The sequence below is a fragment of the Osmia bicornis genome, chromosome 7, assembly GCF_907164935.1.
Source record: "Osmia bicornis bicornis chromosome 7, iOsmBic2.1, whole genome shotgun sequence".
Classification (NCBI taxonomy): domain Eukaryota; kingdom Metazoa; phylum Arthropoda; class Insecta; order Hymenoptera; family Megachilidae; genus Osmia; species Osmia bicornis.
Window position 1 is genome coordinate 3,778,048 of NC_060222.1, and position 17,267 is coordinate 3,795,314.

Consider the following 17,267-nt stretch of genomic DNA (forward strand, 5'->3'; position numbering starts at 1 on the left):
CAGCGATGGACCACTACTTCTCTATCGCCCAGCTTTCTTTCTTTCTTTTATTTCCCGCGACTTGTTGCGCATCGATCGTTTCTCCTCCGACGCTTTCACTCTCTCATACTCTCGCTCTTCTAATTTATTCTGCTCCTTCGATTCGTCGCGGATTTCAGGCGCGAACGAAAGATCGACCGATGCTAAACTCGTCGCGCGATTCGTAAATTAAGCTACCGATAGAATTATACAATTGTAGCAGCGAGATTTTTACGTTAAACGCGACGGGGATAACAGGGAAGAGAGGAACCGAGTCAAACCAGCGAACGATATGCTAATTATTGTCATTATCATTATCATTATCCTTCGTCCCGTCGAAGGTCCGCGCTTTCGAATATAATTTTATCAAAGACTGACTGTGTAAAGACAGAGTTCTGCGGTACAGTCGGATGCGTTTTTCATTCTCCAGCGTAATTCTACTCGAGGGTAGAAAATGATCTCCTGTACCATCGTTGTACCGTGCGATTGATCATGTTGTGCGTTGATGCGACGGTGCGTTTGTGAAACCCGCGAATTAACCAGTGTATGAATCGTGTACGATTCCGATCAGGATGATGAGAAAAAAAAAAAAGAAAAGAAAAGAAAACCACCTATGCAAAGGCTGAGAATGTCATTTCTTCATAACGTTCATACGGGTTTGTTACGTTCATTCGTAAACATTCCAAGATTAGGCTTAGTTTCATCGATGTCCCTGTCCTGATTCCGCTTTCTATCGACGCGACGATCAATTGTGTTTTTTTTTATATAAAAAGAATCATCCGTTGATATTGAATACGTGCTTGCAGGTAAGCAGGAGTCGAAAGAAGGCCCTTGGTTCAACTGTCCCCGATGCACCCACAGTTTCCTCTCGAGGGACTGCATGATGCGCCACTTCCGCTCCCACTGCAATCTCCACGAGACTCGTTTCCGATGCATATACTGCGATTACGGCTCCAAGTACAGCTCGAACGTGTACAAGCACGTAAGAAGAGTCCATCGACAGATGCCTCTGTTCAAAGCCCATCGATGGTTCACGTGTTGAAAGAAATTAGAAAGCAGATAACGACGACGACACGAGCCGCAAAGAAGCTTTCAACGCGACGAAAAATCGAAGTTGGATCCTCGTCTTTGGATGCTCGTTGTTTCAAAAATGATTTCCAAGAACGGATGTACGATTACCTTTTGTACGCCACCGTCGCGCCACCAAGACACATTTGTAATCCACCGTTCATCTAAACGAACGACAAAATAAAAATTCATTGACTTTGCTCGATCGCAACATGCGTTGTTGGTTATTTCAACTTTTGTACAGCTCGGTTAGGGACACTGTACATCCCGAACGATTTCGTACTAACCGGAACCGTGATTTGTTTCTCTTTTGCAGAGCATCCCGCGGGATCCTGGACGGAGCGAAAGGAACTGATGGTTCAGAGATACGTTTGCCCGAGGTGTTGTAGCTCGTACAGCAAGAAGGCGAACATGCTGACGCATTATAGGTACGAGTGCGGGAAGGAACCACGGTTCCAGTGTCCGTACTGCGGTAAAAGGGACAGAAAGTCTTCGAACACCTACAGGCATATCAGGACGTATCACAAGGATAGCAGAATCCAAGCGTTGAAACTCTATTGACTCGATGGACGAGGGTTCGAAATTCGAAGAGGGGGATTCGGATTCTCTGTCATCATTGATCTCGTTCGATCTCGCGTTGCGCGTTGCTCGCCGAGCGAAAAGTGTGAGCAGAGTTTTCTGTACAAGATAACCAAAATAGATGTCTTCCTTGTCCCGTGAGGACGACTATTCTCGTTGTAGTACCCTGTCTCTCTTTCTCTTTCGGTCACGTGTTTCCCTGCACCTTCCGTTCTTCTTCCGTGGCAAATGCTCCAGACCTAACCGAGATCCAAACGGTTAGCTTTCGAGTCGCGCCAACCCATCGCTCGTTTCCTTCTCAAATTTCCCCCTTTCTCTTTCGATTCGTCATTCTATTTTTCTCTGTATTTCTCTTAATATTCGCGCGTCCCTCGGATATTTTCCTTCGACGCGAACCAACCAGCCAACGGTCCTCGCCAAACTACCCTCGCTCTCTAACAGTCCGCTCTGTTTTTCTTGTTCGTAGGACGACCCTTGTCCGGCTCGTACGACACCACCGCCGGTGTCTTGGACATGTTGCGAGCGAACATGGAATATTGGGATCCGAACGACGCGAAGAAGAACGAAGAGGATCATCCGTGGCACTCCGGGAAGATGTCGTATCACTGTCCCAGGTGTAACGCAGGGTACACCTACAAGAAAACATTGAAAACCCACATGAAGTACGACTGCGGCAAAGAGCCAAGATTCAAGTGTCCTTATTGCAACAAGAGGGACAAGTGTTCGTCGAACATTTACAAACACATCAGGGTGCGCCATGATGGGATGCCTGTTCTCGTGCATAGAAATTAGGATCGTTCAACGGTTCGGACAGTTCACAATTTTCCCCGCGATCTCGACAAATCCATCGGTCCCCGTTGTATCCTCGATATCTCATTGTGATGCGTCCGGAAGGAAGCGATCTTGAAATCGCACGGTCAAGTTTCCTTCCCGCCGTAGGATATCCGTGAAAACTTACGGCGCAGTGTCCGAATTTCCCGAGTATTTCCCACGCCCGTATTCTTCGGTTCGTAAGTTCCTATAGTAGAAGAACAGATGAAACTACGAAGACGATTGTGTACGCAGTCAACGATCAGCTGAGGGAAACATGTACACGCACATACATATACACAGGATGTATCGTTTACCTCAATAAAGCCATGAAACGTTCACGGTGCTTACGAGCGGAACGATGGTTTCCGCTTTTCCGCCCGTCCGGAGAGAACCGAGAACCGTGTTTTGTCTCCTCCGGTCATACCGTTCATTTCTTCTTCGCGAATTAGCGATTTAGTTGTTGCACTCGCCTGGCCGCGACGAAATTCGTTACGTTTCACGGCGGCGAACAACGTCCGAGACGTTTTTGCTTAGTTTCTTTCGGTAAAACGGCACGACTCTCAGCACGGCACGGCACGGCATGACAGGTCGCGTCCAATTCATCCAGGACTAATTGTCCTGATTGTATTTTCAGATGTACGGATATTGGAGTGGTCGAACGCGAGGACCCAAGCCGCGGTCGTCTCGAGTTACATCTGTCCAAAGTGCAACGCAGGATTTCGAAGGATGTGGGACCTGATTAGACACAAGTGTGGCCAGATACCTAGATACGCGTGTCCATATTGCCATAAGAAGGACAACTCGTCGTCGAACGTTTACAGGCACATCAGACGATGGCATCCGAAATTGCCAGTCGGTGTGAACAAGATGTTCTGAATCGTTTTAGCTTAGAAGAAGCATACGCAATTAAAAAACAAACTACCGGGTCAGTTACCTTATCTCCTCGCCAATTCCATCCCGATCGATCGAACCGAGGAAAGATCTTTGTAAAGAATAAAGGAAAAAAAGAAAAGGACGAAGAAAAGAGAATTGAAAGTGGCGCTAACGATAGTGCAATTATTTCATCCCTGTAAAACAAAATGTACCGCGTTAAGTTTCGATCTTTTCTTTTCTTTTCTTTTCTTTTTTTTTCTTTCTTTTGAGAATCGGTGAATTTTCTGGTGAATGTTTAGCTGTTTCGTTGATGAATGAACGGGTGTGAGGAGGTGGGAAACGCGGCGGCTTCCCGAGATCGTGCTTCGCTACATCCCAACCTTTGTGTTTTGAATTTTTCAGATTGGAACGATTCGAAGGCGAACGCGACGAATTGTTCGCAATGCGGCAAGACGTTCCTCAAGCAGAGGGACTTGATATTCCACGCGAGGCACGCCTGCGATCAGATACGCAAGATTCGTACGGTGAAACGCGCCGGTGCATTTCTCTACGCCGGGAATTTGGACTGCGATCGGTGCGGCAAGACCTTTAAACGTCGCAAAGATTTAAATTATCACGTGCGACATTTGTGCGGCATACGGGGTATACAGTGCCCGTATTGCAATAAATGTTACACGTACACGTCCAACGTAAAGTATCATATAAGTCGTTACCACCAGGGGAAGGAAGTGTATTACAACAAATTGTTCTGAATTCTCCAATCGACGTAATCGAAGTTCCCTTGAATTCCTTTAGTTTCTTGAAAACGTTTCGAGGAGACGTATCGTTCCCTCTAGAATCCGCGTCCACTAGTCATTCGATCGTTGATCCTCGTACGTTCGTTCTTTTGCGAAGCCAGCTTGCGTCGTTCGACAAGAATATTGTAAAAAATCTCGCAAAAAGCCATGTAACACGTTTTTGAAACGATTAAAATGAAAGTTCGACGAACCTTCAGTCCCCGTTGTTTTCATCTTGTCCTGTGCCGTTCAAGCGATCCACAGGCTTTTCGTATTACGAGTATAACTCCTTTACTTTCTCTCCTCGTGAAATTGTTCTCCTTTTTTTCCTCTTTCCTCTTCCTATTCGCAGCAACGTTTCCCAATGCACGGTTTAAGATATAGTTAACGAACGGAGAATTCGAGCGTCGATTAACCATCCTGCGTCTTGATTTTTTCAGGTAATTTTCGTCGGGAGTTGAAGTGGAACGACGCGAGCTTCGCGGACAGTCCGATGGAGAAAAATCTGCTAATAAACAAGTATAGATTTTACCCGAACGAGCGTAAACAGTTCGAGTGTCTGAACTGTGGATGTCGTTTCAGCCAGAAGACGACGATCACAAGGCACCTACGTTACTTTTGCGGCCAGGGATATCGTTATCAGTGCCCGTATTGCGATATGAAAGCCTCTTGCTCGTCCAATATTTACAGACACGTGAGATCGCGTCACGTCGGCTACAAAGCACACGCCATCAAGCTCTTCGTCTCGATTAGCACTCGTAGATCCACGTGAAAAAAAAAAAAAACGATGTACGTTGAACGGCCAAACAACGGAACGGGGAAGCGAATCGAAATGGAACCGGGTGGCACGATGCGATTTAGCGACGTAAGATCGTGTAAGATTTTTTTTCACATGTCCTGAGATGTAAAATATACGAGCGTTTGTGTATCAGTGTCTGAAAGAGTTTCCTCATTTCGGTACAACAAAATCCCAAATTCCAGCCTCGTTCAGCGTCCCGTTATCGTTTGCCTCCGTGCGTCGCCGACGATTCGGAACGCGATTACTTCTCCTGGACGAGACGCGAAAAGCTTCGTCAGTCGTTGGACCGTCGACGCGATTCATCTCGAGCTAACACGTTCTTTCGATATTTCAGGTGTTTGCCAGAACGTAACCAGGAGGCGACGGAAAATGTACTCGGTGAACAAGAATTACTATTGCCCACGCTGCAATCACGGATTCACATTGAAGAAGAACATGACCAGGCATCTGCGACACGAGTGCGGAATGGCGCCCAAGTATCAGTGCCCTTACTGCGACAAGCCGTCCAAATTCACGCAGAACATATACGCGCACATCAGGAAGTATCATCCCGGGCAAGTCCTCTGCTTCAGACGGCTCTACTGAACTCATCAGCGCCTTTTCGTCGCGCCCTTTCCTCCCTTTCCGGTGCACCTGTGCGACGATACCAATAAACATCTTTCCGAAGTACAAGTTCATTTAATTTTCGACTGAAGCCACCTCTAGCCGAGAGAACAGCCTAGAATCGAGGAGGATCTATCGTTGAACTCGGTCGGGAAGCAACGTCGCGACGCCTCGCGTTCCATCCTCCTGCATTTACTAACCAAACTGGTAATCTTGATTTCAGATGTCGGTGATCGAGGCTGAATTCATCCTGGAAGCTTCCAACTGCGTCACGGCGACGACCAGGTGAAGAGAGATAACGTGAACCGCGATACCAATCGTCTGTTTAATTTCGTATCATGTGTTCCATTTGTAACTTTGAGAAAGAATAAAGGGCAACGGCGACACTCATGTTTCCATGTCAGTCGGTAGGAAGATTCGCGAGAAAATAGTCTGCTTCTAAATGTTTGTCGATCGTCAAAGCTTTCTATCGTACACTGTCGTATGCACTCGGACGAAACTTAACGAGCGTGTCGCGGCGGTTGAGAAACAGCGAAAAAGAAAAAGAAAAATTAATTGCTCTTTTATGTGTCGTCGAGCTAAACGTTTGCCTGCTACATTCACTCATCGAGAAAACTACCGTGTAATTTACAGTGATGTTCAACGCGACCATGTTGCCTTACCTGAGCCCGATGGTCCCGGATCGCAGGCGAATACGCTACAACAACGCCTGTACGTCGATGATGGACGCCACGTCGAGAGGTAACTTTGGCTGCCCAAAGTGTCAGAAGACCTACAAATGGTACCGGGGACTTCACAGACATTTGAAGTACGAATGTGGTAAGGCGCCGCGATTCAAGTGTCCGCACTGCATGTACACCGGCAAACACAGGTCGCACGTCTATTCGCACATCAAGAGCAATCACAGCAATCAGCCGGTATACGCTTTGGACACTCAGCAGACTTGAGTGTGATCCTACCTTCGATAAATCACCGCGATAGAAACTTTCTTTCCTCCTCGATAAAAACGCCGCTTAATCGAACGAGAAGCGGTGTTCGTCGAAAAAACGCCGAGACGCGTCGATCATCCGGTGTCTTCGTCGCGTTTCTCCGTGTCGCTTTGAAAGAAACGGTTCGATTTTTCCAACCTTGTACATTTTTATTCGTAGGAATTGTATGAAAAAATAAATCTTCTTAGAGATCGAAACGGCTCGATTTCTTCCACCACCTTGGACCGCGTGTTTCATTTCAAAGAAGAGCGAATGGGCTACCCTTTTAACTTTAGAATTCTCTTTTCTCGTCGCCTAACGTTGTGACCGTAGGTTGGCCGTGCACTCTCGACGAACGGGCAGAGTGGCAAGATAAAAGATCGTCGAAACGAACTGTACGAAATGTATTTTCTCTTTTTCAGGTTTCTCGATAAACAGCTGGAGCTTAGAGGGTGGTTCGAAGCAAGCCTGCGATTACGACGCATGGAATCGGCATCCGTGCCCGAAATGTTTTCGCAGTTACAAGCATCGTAGCCACATGATACGGCATTACAAGTACGAGTGCGGAACGTCCCAGAGATTCGAGTGTCCTTATTGCAAGCATCACCTGCGGCAACGCACCCACGTGTGGACGCATATACGCACCTTCCATCCGAATCGCGAGCTCTATTGCGTCGATATCGCCACGAACGCGAAGCTGATCCATCAGGAACATCGGACCGATTAATTCGACCGCCATCGATCATCGTTTCCTGTTCGTTTTCTTTCAATCTATTTATTTCTATTTCATTTCTCCTCGTTTCTTCGACGTTTCCGTCGCCATTTTCAGCTTCGACTCCTCGAGAAGATGTTACAAGAAGCGACAGTATCAGAGTGATAAGAATTTTTGCACGATTAAATGAAAACACGTTTTCCTGTGTTTCTCGTTTACTGGTATCACGATATCTTGCCAGCTCGAAACAGGTGTAAAGAAAGTGAAAAGAATGGAAATGGTTTAAGAATCGTTCGATTCCTTCTTCTTCTTCTCCTCGCTGGTTATCGCGAGATATATTCACGGAATTGAAGAGAATCGTAGGCACATTACACGAGGATAATTGTCGGGACGAGCTTTCGAAGCTATGCATTTGCATCGTTACTAACGCGTCCCTTCTCTTTCCCTTTGTTTCAGGGGACGTGAAAGAGGTGATGAGGTTCGAACGGTTTCACGGCCGTTCAGGAAGGGAGTTCGTCATCATCAGACGGAACGGGATGTACGAGTGTCCGAGTTGTCACAATCTTTACAAGTGGAAGAAGTCGATGCTGTCGCATCTGAGGAATCAATGCAGACAACCGCCACGATTCGAATGCCCTCACTGCGCGATGAAAAACTACCAAAAGGCACACATGATCCGACATTTACGCGTCCATCATCCTCAGCTCGCGCAAATGTTTTGGGACCGAAAGTTGAACGGTTTCTTCCGCCTCTAATCTCGCTTAATCCCATTAATCTTTCATTGTTGCTCCTAATAAAGCTGCCTGATGAACTCGAAGAACAGTGATCTTGATCTTACCCTCGATAACGCGCTGTCCCTAAACGCCACCCCCATTTATTTTCATCGCAGCCTTTTCGCGTTCCGTCAAATCAAAGAGGTAAATTTTAGGCGAACGTTTTCTTTAATCGTATCCTTCGATGTTTTTCAGCTTGCGACGACGTTCTCCGTGGCAGTTCGACGCTTAGAAGGAACGGATAAGTAAAAACAAAATTGTCGTGTTTCTGTCATTGTTAAGGGTTGTGTGCTGGAAGCGAGTATATCCACGTCGCGTTTTCAGAATTGTTGTTTCGTGTATTAAAGAATCGTTAATCGAGGGTTTGCCCCCGATGGAAGAAAGTAGTCGAGGGAAACGTAGTCGAAACGCACGTTTCATCGAATCTCTTGGATGGCGTACGCGGGTGATCACGATTGAAAATCGAACTAAAAGGTGAAAATTTCGATGAAGCGTTCGCATTCGACGCGCGGGACCAACGATGGGTCTTTCTCGCCCAGTTGGTCAGCGGTCGAGTATTCTGTTCAGCTTTTACGTCTCCGTGTTTCAGGATTCCATATTCTTCCGCTTCCGGTCGGCCATAATGCCACGTTCAAGGGCCGATCGGGCATGATCGGCAAACGGAACTTGGACAAAAACGTGAAACGGAAGAGCTTGAAGATGAGCGCATGCGACAAGAAGAAACCGTTTCAGTGTCAAAAGTGCGGTCGCGGTTTCACCTTGAAGAGAAACAAAGATCGTCACGTGAACTACGAGTGCGGTCACGAGCCAAGATTTCAGTGCCCGTACTGCGGTCTGCGCAGCAAACAGACGTCCCCGGTTTACGCCCACATCAGGAAGAAACATCCGGAAGAGGAAGTGTTTATCTTCGACATGAAGCTTTGAACTTGACAATTCCGACGATTCGTATTGATCTCGAATATCTCTATACTCGGTCGATGTAACAAATGGCACCCGTTGCTTTTCAATCTTCTCTATCCCTACTATCTCTCGTCTTCTGCACGCATCCGTTTTGAAGACCTTCTTTGCGAAGAAACGTGCTACTCGTGACGCGAACATTCGTAAACGCTATCACCTTGGAACCGTTTGTCTATACGATTTTGAAAATATATATGCAGAGAAAAATCACAATTTCCCTTCTTGTAAATGTCTCGAGTTAAAAATACTACACTATACCAATTACGGTTGCAACATATTTCGACAACGATACAATACACAAGTAGAGCAAACGACACAAACACATAGAATATAACACAGCACGCATGACAATGATTCTTTGTAATTTAAATCTATCTCTTGCCGTATATGCGAAGTCTTGCTAAAACGCGCGCACAGTAATTGTACATTTACCGCCTGCGCTCTACCGTGGCGGACCACATAGAAGGACCCCGGTCGTCAATGGAAGACTGCATCACAACGATCTCGATTCGATCGATTAACTGTATAGAGTTTAAGAAGCATTTCTCGCAAGTAGATGTTAGAATAAAATGAAAAATAGTAGTCGATGAAAGTCGCGCGTTTTCCAGTCGTCGTGTAAAAATCTGTTCGAAAAATGCACGGGGCAAACTGGTTCGACGATTTCGTCTAGAAGATCGTCCGCAATCTTTCAAGGTATCATTCTTTCTCTCCGTTTAACGTTCGAGAATTTCAAAGCATGCCACGATCCCGAGACTAAACCTTTCGAACTTCAACCCCTAAATCCAAAATCGAAATGGAAAAAAGAAAATCGAACGGGACCGATCCAATTCGCTCCGATTCCCCCTTTGCTATCCTTCCTCTTCGATCATCCTCGATCTTTCCAATCGAACGGGTCCGTTCACGCCTCGACTAATCGATCACTCTTGAAGTTCCAGGTTTCTACGCTGCCGCGCCGCAGTTGGATCTAAACTTCGTTTTACAATCTTGCAAGGCGTTCGAGAACGAGGGCAACGGTAGGGAAGTTAGCCAGACCGATGGCGCCTCGGTGACCAGGTCACTGCCGAATTACTATGCTCAGGCCCGGGCGAGGAACGCGTACGCCAAGGGTGGATCGTTCGCCGAGTGCTTCAGGAAGCCGTTCGGTTGCCCCAAGTGCGGACGATGCTTCACCGTCAAGGGGAACATGACCAGGCACCTTAAATACGAGTGCGGCCAGGCGCCGAGGTTCCAGTGTCCATATTGCGAGTTCCGTAGCAAGCAAACGTCGAACGTGATGTCCCACATCAGGACCAGGCATACCGGTCAAAGGGTTTACGTGGTGCACCTAAAGTACGAGAACTGAAGGAGGGACGAGCAGCGAGCCAGACCAGCACGTTGCATTAATATTCGTCGATCCAATAATCGAGGGACTAATCGATACACGTCTGTGTATCGCAGGAACCGGCGTTGAAAAATTGTGAGAGCGCCGGTTTACGTTTTGGACGTTCGAGACAATCGACCGCTTTTTCGCGAAAAAAAAGGGTTATTCCGCCTATCTTTCACAGATTCCATCTCTTTCCCCTTTCGAGATCTCTTCCGAGGCTGGCGAGATCGCGACGCACTGGGAACGCGTCGCGATCTCTCGGCGAAGCTCCTCGAGCTTTTCCTTCGATTAGAAAAATTTATACAGGCTGTGTACCGTGAAAACTGCGCATTCCTGACGAAAGGAATCGAAGAAAATTGATCACTCTGCAATCTGGCTATCCGTTCTCGAGATATAAATCATTTTTCATCGTTTGTATCTCGAAATCGAAGTCGGAAATGCTAAAAATTTTCTCGATTCATTTCTTCAGAAGAAACGTATCAATGTTTCTTTTTATTTTAATGAATACACAGCCTGTATATCGAGGCGCGTACCGTCGCGCTTATATTTTACGTTGTTAACGAGATTCGAAATGTTTTATAAAATTAGAAGACGATCGTTTCTCGAGGGTTAGTTTAAAAAACCTCCCGATCGTCGTTAGTTTGTTACTTCGTTTTTAATTCTGAATGCTTTCCGGCATCTAAAAGAAAAAAAGTTCCCGCCTTGTCCGCCGTACTTCGATTCCGACGAGTCCGAAGGGCAAGCGAAGATGTTTCAAGTACAAGTGCATTTAAAAGTTCCACGATGCGTACGCGTGCTGTCGTGCAGAACGCATTTTGATTCCTACACGTCCTACTGTTTCGGGGGTTGTATGTTTTTTAAGGAGAATTAAGGTGAACGACAGCAATAACGAGGCGCGAGCCCGGTTTACTCTTCGCGACGGCGCGGAACGAAGAGGGCGCCGAAGGATTGACGAGCGAAAGAAATCGGGAGATATTGGGAATGCGTGTTTGTCGGGTATACACAATATATTTATCTCTCATGAAAACGTTGTTTCGAGTAATAATAACCTTGCGTCCGATGTATCGTTATTCGTTGCGTAGGAGGAGAGGCAGGGTGCAACGTACGGCTCAAACACGGAGTTGCATCGTCTGTCCGTGTGTTAAGACTGAATGGTACAGGGTGTAGCGTCGGGACAAAACGTTATTCGTTTCCAATCCCTTCCTTTCATTCCCTCTTTATTTTTCATCCCGTCGATCAAAGACGCCGGGATGGAACGAGGACTCCTTAGGATAACAAGAAAATAAAGAGGAACGCGTTCGAGACGATTCGATGCGTCTAAACAGGACGATCAATCGGTATCGATTAATTCGAATTAAAATTGAAAATATAAAAATACGTGCCCGAAAGGAAAGCGTGGTTGTTCGCGTTGCGATAAGAATTTTCTCTTATTCCCGTTGTTCTAACTGCACCTAGACGTTCGACGTTAGTGGCCGACTGTTTTCGTTGCTGTGATATACGTAATTATTATTGAGGACATTATTGTAGCGATAAGTGGTAAGTTCAAGCGGTCGATTTGGAAAGTCGCGCTTGCGCTCGTCCCACGAGCGATAAAACAATTGTTCTTTCTCCGTTCGATTCCGCGGCTACGTCGAGGCCCGGATTAATGTTGTCGCGCGGCTAACATTCAATGTCTTAACCAGTTAACTATCCCCCTTCCTCCCCCACACACACTGTCCACGATGTTTTGTGATCGTATATCGTCGCTATGAAAAGAAAATGTAAGATACAAATAAATCGATGTTCAAACACTCTGCTGGTTGCGTATCTGTGCTACGATCAATGCGCGGTTCCATTTCCCAGCAGCCCCTAGGGGTAATTGGTTCGGAGGGAACGTATCGTCTGCGAGTAAACGCGCGCAACTTCTTCCTCGAACGGATCTTCACTATTCCGTATCTTTTTGTTTTCAGATCTGGACAGAATTGACTCGTTGATGAGCGTGATCGATCACGGATCCAAGATGGGCAATTACTATTACTGTCCCAAGTGTCTGCGCAGATACACGCTGAAGAGTAACCGCAATCGACACTTCAGGAACGAGTGCGGTTACGAGCCGAGGTTCAAGTGTCCTTACTGCGAACTGAAGAGTAAGCAAACGTCGCAGATCTATCATCACATTCGAAAGGTACACCCAGCTCATCCCGTTCATCTGATCGACCTGAAGCAGTAACCGGATCGACATCGGGCCATCTGGAGACTTTGACGCATTGTAAATTACAAGAAGCCAAGAAATAAAAAGCATTTTTCTTAATCCATCCATTGTCACCTTTGCGTCCTTACCCGTTGGGACACGAAATTTCACATTGCGAAAGAGCAACGCAACTCACGCGTCTTTCCTTCCACGGAAAGATCGTTCGACGTCCAGCTGTTTCCACGCGCGATCGCGTTTCAATCGTTTTCACTCTAACATTCACGATCTTTTGTTTTCAGTGGGACATGCGTATCGTGTACTGTACGAGAATTACGGGAGCAGCTATCCGTATTCTCGAGGGGAGCCGATGAAATCCGAGGAGTCCAAGTTCCTCTACGAGACGACGGTGGTTCGAGGCCGAGGGAACAGGCGAAAGAACTACGAGTGCCCAAAATGTGGGAACGGTTACTCGGTGTTGAAAAGTTTGAGGCGTCACCTACGTTACGAGTGCGGCGTAGCGCCGAAATTCAAATGCCCTTACTGCGAGATTCGTAGCAAACAGAGGGCCCACGTGAACGAGCACATACGTAGAAAACATTCGGGTCAACGCGTCTATATCGTCGACTCGCCTTGATACGAACAGCGATCGCTACTGTTCGTTCCGAAAATCGTCGACTATCTTCTACTCGATCCTTTTTTTTTGCCCGCCATCATTTCTCTTCGATCGACTAGGATCGCGCGGCGAAGGGTGCCGGAAGTTAAGGTGCCGGAAGGTTCCGCCGCGTTTTGCTCCGACCATCAAAAACGCGTCCACAGCCGTGCGGCGACATTTTTTTGCCACCCGCGTGCTTCGTCGCGCTTTGGCATCTCATCGATAACGTATCGAATACGAGGCTGGTCGCAACGACGGTGCTTTTTTTTCAATTTCATTGTACATGTGATCGAATAAAGCATTCTTCTTACGATGCTAATGCCTTTCAAGAGCGTACCACACTTCACGGAAGAACGTTCTTTCATTCGTCCCCGTACGAGCGACGCGCCGGTTTCCGTTCTCGCTTTTCTCCGCTTATCTTCGAACCCTTCCTCACTCTCTATCCAACATCTCTGTCTTTATCTCTGTTTTCCGATTTCTCGATTAACGACGGAGACCGGAAGAAGCTCGAACCACGGAAGCTCTACCTTTAATCCTGGTCGGGAACAAGGTGACGGGAAAATAATTAGCGGTAACCCGCGACTCTGTTCGTAACGATACGAATCGCTTCCATCATATTTATTCTTTCGTTCGTTTTTCTTTTCGTTTCTCCATTTCCCGCCCTCGCCGGTCGCGCGAACCCGTCTCGAGACCTCGACTAATTCCGTCTTCCTTTCGTTTTTCTTTTTTTAGGCCTGAAGAACATCAAGATCGAAGCGGACCTGGAGAATCTCTGCTCGGTGGTGATGGAAGAGGCGAAGGATTTCGATTACGAGGAAGAGAAACCGCTCAGCACGAGGAGACGTCGAAGCGGAGGCGTAGGAGGAGCTGCGACCGGTGGTCTTCGGGAGATCGAGAGGCACACGTGTTCCAGGTGTTCCAAGAGTTACATACACGCGTGGCACTTGAAAAGGCACACGAAATTCGAGTGCGGCCAGGAGCCGAGAGTTCAGTGCCCTTACTGCACAGCCCGGATGAAGCAACGCGGGCACGTTTACAGACACATCCGTCAGTGCCATCGCGGTCAGAACGTCTACGTGATCGATCTGAACTAGATAATCGAACTGAATTGAACTCTTTCGAAACAGAGAGACAGCGAGTACCTATGTATCGTTACAAAAATGTTCTTATTTTTCGAGAAGCTATTCGAAAGGGAACGAAAGGTGAAATTCAACGATGAATGCAAGGGTGAGAGTGAGAGAGAGAGTGAGAGAGTTCCTTTCCGTTTCGTTACCTTAATCCACATTGTACCAGCGAGGTGGATGCCAAGTATTGAACGCAATAAATCAGAAAGAAATCACGGTCAGCTGCGTGAATTGCAATGTTTTCGTTGTTTACTTCGATCCCGATTATCGTCGCGGCCAGATGAAAGGGAAGAGAGGAAATTCTAATGGTAACGTTCGATTTCAGGTCGACTTCGAAGCGCGTTCTCGAGCCTCGTCAGGGATGCGTGGGGTCGTCGCCGTCCGCCAGCAGGGATCCATGGACCGGTGCAAAGCGTCGCCTCGAGAGCTAACGCATCCTCCGCTTCCGTCTCGAACGTTTGCCCCAAGTGTTTAATAAAGTTCGATCGCGTACGCGATCTCCGCGCGCACATGATTCGAGCTTGCGGTTTCCTGGCGAAGAAGATGTGCCCGTACTGCGATCTCGCGGGGGACAACGCCGAGGATATTCACCGACATATACGTCGTAGCCATCCGAGTCTGCGAGTCGCGGTGCTCGAAGTGTACAACGTCGACGGAAGTTGAACTCTGTTGTATAAATAAACGTTTCTTCGCCGACGATCGCAGAGAAACGCGTAGCTCCGACACCTCGCTCGACTTAATCACGAAACCCCTTTCTGATCTTACTTTTTTTGTTTCTAATTAAACGTACATCTCCTCGATCTTAGTTGAATTTCTTGTCTGATAAAAAAAGAAATAAATAAATAAAAAATTGAATAAAAATCGTCATCTCCCAATTCGAAGAGTCGCACGTTTATGCTCGACGACTAACGCTCCTCGTTTTCTTCTTGCTGTGACTTGCAGACCTACCGATCCCCTGCATCACTATGCCGAAGAACTATCAAAGGAATTGCAACTACCCGATGATGCCATTGATGAAGAACCTGGCTACCCTGTGGATGGCGAAGCGAGTCGAGTTCCCTTATCGATGCGAGACCTGCGGCAAAGGTTACCAACATCGCGCCACCCTGGTCAGGCACACCAGGCACGAGTGCGGCAAGGAGCCGCAGTTCAAGTGTCCCTATTGCACCCATCGAACCAAGCAACGCGGCAATCTTTATCAACACATTCGTACCAATCATCCTGGCAAGAATGTCTTCTCGAGCAGTATTTAAAAAAACCTTCTCTAACTCGCTTCTATTCTCTCGGTTATTCCCTCCGTTTCATTTCTCTCTCTTTGTCCCGCCGTATTTCGTCGGATCGTTTAACAGAAAATTCGGTAATCATTTACTTTACCGATTCCTCACCGATTTCGATCGCCTTGAAATATGTTATCAGGGTCTCTGTTCTGAAGATTGTTTCTTTATACATGTTAGCGCCGCTCCATTTTGTTTCGACGAAAGTATGATTTTAATACAAGAATAGTTGCATTTTTTGGAACAACTATTTCCAATCTCTATTAATAGTAATAATTAAGAATAAAGTTTAATATTTTATTTCCAGCTCGAACCGAGGCTAATTCAGACAAATAATTATTTTTGCGAATATCTCAAAAATGAAGGCCTAGCGACGGTAACACGTATAGAGAAAAAACGTTCGGAAATCAGCGAAGAATCGCTAAATAAATAATTATCGAAAATTCCTACATCCTCGAGAGTGTCGCTTGGTAGAAGTTGATAGGAGCTCGTAGACACGGATATAGGGTACGAATAGAAAGGCTTGTAACGCTGCGATAGAGAGTAGAGGAGAATTAGGTGTAACGAGTCGAGGGTGTTACAAAACGAGCGACCGCCTTTTCCTAATTGTACTAACGATTAAGTAATCGTAAGCCTGTAGGCGTGTGTGCCAAATGTTTAACGATACAAATAAAATGCGACGTTTGTAAGAAAGTAAATAAAAGAAGCAGTTGGCCACGCTCTGTTCCAACCAGCGATCTCGTCACTTTATTCCCATTTGTAAATTTCGTTCGCAGGGAAACTGTTCGAAATGTTCGATCGCGTGCGAACCGCTTTGCGTTTGATTATAATTGGACCAGAAAAAATTGTATTTCCTATTTTTCTTTTTCTTTTTCCAGAGGCGACGTATTATCGATACCACGGACGAACGGCCGGAAGTCTTTACAATGGAGCATCGTTACCGTCGATTGTTTCGGGTTGGAAGACGCCTCCGAAGCCAGGGAAAGGTTTGGACAGAAAACCGGGATGCTTCAGGTGCCCCAGGTGCAACAAAGGGTACCGTTGGCTCAGGAACATGAGGAATCACTTGAAGATTCAGTGCGGCAAGGATCCAAATGAATGTTGCCCGTACTGTCCTTACAGAACGAAATACAAGAGCAGTTTGCAGAGGCACATCCGCGGAATTCATTTCGGATGTTAGTTTCTTCAGCCGATGCTTTCGAGGATCTTTTGTATAATCAATAAACTATTGGTAGAAAAGGAGAAACTTGTTGGTTTCACGGATGTCGAGGAAGATCGAAGGATTCGAAAGACGTGTTCCTAACGCGCTGACCAATATTTTTATTTCAGGTTCATCTGGCTATCCAGCCTGAGACTTCACCGAAGAATGGCTTCCGGAAATCCAGCCTCGTCTGCGATGCAAGTTCAAGTTTAAAGGGAAAAGCGAAGAGACGTCTGCTTTGGAAACAGGATTTCTGTTAATTGATCATTTGTTCGAGAAATAAAGTTTTCATTTTCGAAACGAATCAAACCCGATATCCCAAATCGCGCACAGTTCTCTTCGACGTTGATTTTTCAGATAAATATTCCTGGCCAGATAATCGCGCGGGGAAGGCGACAGAAAACGTAAGTATAGTCTCGTGCACGAACTCGTAAAAGTAAGTGTGCTGATTGATAAGCGTCGTTGTTTTTCTTCTTACTTTTTTTTCTTACTTTCCTCCTCTCGAAAGCTGCTCGATAATCGTGGAGATGCTCTTCCCGAGTAA

At 46.6% G+C, this 17,267-nt stretch overlaps 1 protein-coding gene across 31 annotated transcripts in view; it reads left to right on the top strand.

The window, feature by feature from the left end:
* Positions 1-17,267, top strand: part of LOC114873055 (longitudinals lacking protein-like) — a 113,881-nt gene that overhangs the window by 39,667 nt on the left and 56,947 nt on the right. Inside the window, exons 7-8 of one of the 31 annotated variants that reach the window (XM_029180991.2) lie at positions 6,163-6,348; positions 6,920-7,251. The exons of 17 other annotated variants lie outside the window; for them this stretch is intronic. In XM_029180991.2, the coding sequence (XP_029036824.1) occupies positions 6,163-6,348; positions 6,920-7,224 (491 nt within the window). In that variant the 3' untranslated portion in view covers positions 7,225-7,251. Of the gene's footprint in view, positions 1-824; positions 844-2,131; positions 2,815-3,753; positions 4,289-4,567; positions 4,972-5,260; positions 5,596-6,162; positions 6,716-6,919; positions 7,252-8,571; positions 9,601-12,771; positions 13,385-13,856; positions 14,480-14,573; positions 14,927-15,190; positions 16,192-16,400; positions 16,698-16,851; positions 16,932-17,267 lie in introns of those variants that run through there. 13 more of the 31 variants (XM_046286448.1, XM_046286442.1, XM_029181071.2 and 10 more) reach the window with 13 other exon arrangements.